Source organism: Gavialis gangeticus, unplaced genomic scaffold (assembly GCF_001723915.1).
Source record: "Gavialis gangeticus isolate Ggan-Ray unplaced genomic scaffold, GavGan_comp1, whole genome shotgun sequence".
In the NCBI taxonomy this organism is placed as follows: Eukaryota; Metazoa; Chordata; order Crocodylia; family Gavialidae; genus Gavialis; species Gavialis gangeticus.
The window spans coordinates 7,485,173-7,489,279 of NW_017729006.1; the positions used below are offsets into that span (position 1 = coordinate 7,485,173).

General features: G+C 42.5%; 1 protein-coding gene across 1 annotated transcript in view; it reads left to right on the forward strand.

Annotated features, from left to right (window-relative positions):
• The window catches only part of CMC1 (C-X9-C motif containing 1), an 83,213-nt gene extending 79,273 nt beyond the window's left edge, over window positions 1-3,940 (forward strand). Inside the window, exons 3-4 of the mRNA XM_019508783.1 lie at window positions 1,669-1,759; window positions 3,245-3,940. Of these exons, the coding sequence (XP_019364328.1) occupies window positions 1,669-1,759; window positions 3,245-3,365 (212 nt within the window). The 3' untranslated portion in view covers window positions 3,366-3,940. The remainder of the gene's footprint in view (window positions 1-1,668; window positions 1,760-3,244) is intronic.
• Window positions 3,941-4,107: the final 167 nt, after the last annotated feature.

A 4,107-nucleotide genomic window follows, 5' to 3' on the forward strand; every position in this document is an offset into this window, starting at 1 on the left:
AAAGGAAATGAGATTGGTCAAGTAAGACCTACCTGCCACAAACCCATGCTGAGTATCCCTCAGGATTTTGCCTTCAGCTAGTCTGTTAAAAATGGCCTCCTTGATAATCTTTTCCAAGACCTTCCCCAGGATAGAGGTCAGGCTGATGGGCCTATAGTTAGCTGGATCCACTTTCCTCCCTTTCTTGAAAATAGGCACAACATTGGCCCTCTTCCAGTCTTTGGGCACTTCACCAGAGCACCAAGAGCTCTCAAAGAACTGTGCCAGGGGCTGAGCTATGATGCTTGCCAGAGTACTCTTGGGTATAACCCATCAGGGCCAGCTGACTGAAGGTATCCAGCCTATAGAGGTGTTCCTTCATGAGGTCAGCTTCAATGGAGGGCAAGGAATCTCCCTCACCTGGGCCTCCCTGACCCATAGTGGGCAGGGCCATCCCATGGGGCTGATGAAAAACTGATGCAAATTACCTATTTAGCAAGTTTGCTTTTTCCTGGGTGTCAGTTGTCAGTTGCCCCATCTGGTTTAGCAGCGGTCCAATGTTGCCCTTTTCCTCTGGCTCCCCACATATCTAAAAAAGGACTCTTTATTTTCCTTGATATTTGTGGCTAGCTGGAGTTCCATTGCAGCCTTGGCTTTCTTGATTTGCTCTCCGCAAGTCCAGACTAAAGCAGAGTATTCCTCCGTGGTGGCGGTTCCAGTCCTCCATCCTTTGTAGGTCTTCCTTTTAAGATGCAGGAGGTCTGCCAGTTCCCTGGAGAGCCAAGGGGGCTGCTGTGCCCTTTTGCGGCCTTTTGTCTGAGACGGGATGGACTTTGCTTGCGCATCCAGGATTGCTCCCTTGAGGAGCAACCACTTGTCTGAACTCCCCTCTCCGTCTGGTTGGGGCCTTTTAGGACCTCTCTGACGAGCCTCCTTAGCTTGTCAAAGTCAGCTTTTCTGAAGTCGAGGACTTCTGTACAACTGACTGACTTGTCAGCTTTACGGCAGATGGTGAAGGTGATCAGTTCATGATTGCTGTCACCCAGCTTCCCTTCAATTTTTAGGTTGCCAGTTAAGTCATCCCCGGTTGCCAGTACAAGGTCGAGCAGCTCTTTACCTCTTGTCAGCCTATAGACTTCCTGCGTCAGAGGTTGTCCACACGAGAGAAAGCTTTGCGATCGCTCGGATTTGGCTGAGCGCTCTTCCCATGAGATGTCTGGGTAGTTAAAGTCTCCCATGACAACCATACACCGGGATTGTACTGCCTCAACCAGTTCCCTGGTGAACTCCTGGTCAAGGTCTTGATTCTGGGTAGGGGGTCTGTCGTAGACCCCCACCATAGTGTCCTCTGCACCATGTTCCCTACAGATTTTAACCCAGAGGGTCTCAAGTCATCCACTGTGGGTGCCAATGTCAGCTTGCAAGGACGCATAGCTTTACTTGACAGAGAGAGCTACGCCCCCGCCCCTTTTGTCCACTCGATCCCTCCTGTACAGGGTATAGCCATCTATACCTGTGGTCCAGTCCCACCAGGTCTCTGTTATCCCAATGACATCGTAGTCATTTTGCCCAGATAGGTGACCCCCAAATGAACCTATCTAAAATCATAATAATTTACCATATTGCCCTATAGGGATTCATAGCAGGGGAGAGGCCAAATTTACATATGTATGTTTTTTATCGTTTCAGATTTTACTAAATGCTGCCAAGAGACTGGCTTTTTAATGGTGGTAAAGTGTCAACAGGAAAATGCAGCACTGAAGGAATGTCTAACTGCCTAGTAAGTCAACATAGCATAGTCTTTGCTTTTCCAAAACATATATGTTACTCTCATGATCTTAACTAAAAAAAAAAAAAAAAGAAAATAATTCCTATAGGCAGCATTTCATATTCATTATTCAGAATCAAGATAAGTCTCAAAAAAGGTACTTCATTTTCCAAATTATTCTGGAGTTATTGAAGTAACCCTTCATGCAGGTTTGCAAATCATATGACTTAAGTCTTCTACAACTGAACCTAGTTTAGTGTATCTCCTAGAAGAAAGCATTATTTTTCTGGATCAGAGATAGAAAAAAGTACCTGTAGTCAACCTAGAGCATCTCTTTTTTTTTTTTTAATAATTAAGTAGTTTAATTTAGGACAGGGGTGTCAAACTGTCCCAGTCCTCTGGGTCAGATCTGACTGCAGGGCTTCCCGTGGGACAGTAACTCAGCAGCATGAGAGCGGACACAGTTATTGCTTATGCCACTGCCACCAACATGCATTCCCAGCAGGGCTCTATACTCAGGAGTCCCAGGGTTGTCCCCACTTCTTAATTCCTTGCCCTTTCAGGCCACTGGGCTGGTTGAAACAGCTCTGCGGGCCACATCTAGCCCATGGGCTATAGCTTTGAAACTCTTGACTTAAAAGGCCAGGTTTATTACTTAATATATTTTTACATGGTTCATATTTATCATGTATGAAATTACTATAGAGCGAGTTATTTTTGACACATTGATGTTCAAAGAAGAAAGGTAGTCACTTGGTATTACTACAAATAGGAAACAGATGGGACTAATTGAAGGATGCCTTTTCCCCTCTTTTAACTGAAAATTGTCCCATATTTATGAAAACTGGTTCACAACATTAGGACCATTGCTACAGATGGTGGTGGTAGGGGGACAAGTATTTAACCTTGGTGTCAGAGAGCAGCACTGAGCTGTTAAACTTTTACTTGACCATTGACTGTTATCAAAGAGAGTCTGAAAGAATGATATTTTTTCCTATTTTTCTTTTCTGTGGCAGGTGCCATAAACTACCATACTTACCCAAATCCAAGATGACTTCAAATTTCAGTAATTAGGTTCTTTATACAGAAAATTATAACAAGTTTCCAATAGAATCTAAGTATTGGAGGATTGTCTTAAATTTTGTCCCTGACTGCAGCAAAGGGTGGGTGGGTGGGTAGATAACCTGACCCCCACACCTTGCTCCCCTGCCCACTTGCCCTTCATGCCTTTCCCTTTTGGGGATTGTATTTCCAGATGTGCTTTGTTGCATCTTTCAGCCATGTCATGCTTTAGGGCCCTTCTGTCCAGTGCAATGCTGGAAGGCCAGATGCAGATCTGAACTTCAGATACTTAATACACAAATTGCATGTAATGTTTACAGTCACCATAGCACAAAATTAATTATTGATGATAGTATTGCCTTCAGTTTTATACATACCTGTTCTTCAGTTAAGACTGAAGCCATGGTATCATTTGTATTATGTCTTTTTTTCTAGCTACAAAGACCCAGCATTTTATGAAGAATGCAAAATGGAATATCTAAAGCAAAGAGAAGAATTCAGAGCAACTGGAATTCCTGCTAAGCAGAAACAGCAGAAACGTCTTACATCTATGTAACTAAAATATGAAATCAAGTTCTGAAATTTCAGTTGTTATCTGTATACATTTTGAATTGGTAAAATGAGCTAATCAAGCAAACAAGACTTATTTTTTTTAAAAAGGGTCTTCTAAGCAAGATTTGAGTGAAAAATATAGAATGAATGCATCTCAGGTGTATTGGGAATAAATAACTTACTATGAATATATCCAGCATTTTTTTTACGTGCTTAATTTCAAGGATTTGAGAAACATGAACTTGAAGTTTAACCCAAGGGGGGGTGCAGAAAGTCCCTTCTTACTGAACTCCTTGCTGATTTTCTCCATCAGTATTCCTGGTGGTTTGGTTTGTTTCTTAAGATATTCTTTTGCTTCTCCAAAGGAAGATGTTTTTGCTTATATTTCAGAGGACTTCCAGCTGCTGCTGTTTTAAAAGAACAATTCAAGGCTGTTTTTGCTTCAGGTTGCAAGAGGCCATACACAGACTTCCTACATTTGTATTTTTCCCTCCTCAAATGTACCACTGCAGTGCCATTATTACTAACTGTTTAAACAGTAATGCTTTATCTCATTTGATAAAAATGAATTTCAGTTCCTTTCCTATTCCTCACCTGAAGTTTGGCCCATATTATGAGAATCACTTTTTAGCACACTGCACCATCAAGAGCTACAGTTGTAAAGAAAAGACATAGTTAGTCCCAGGCAGCGTTCAATATTTCTTGTCCCCTGCCTGATATGATGCATGCCACACCCAGAGGTTGCT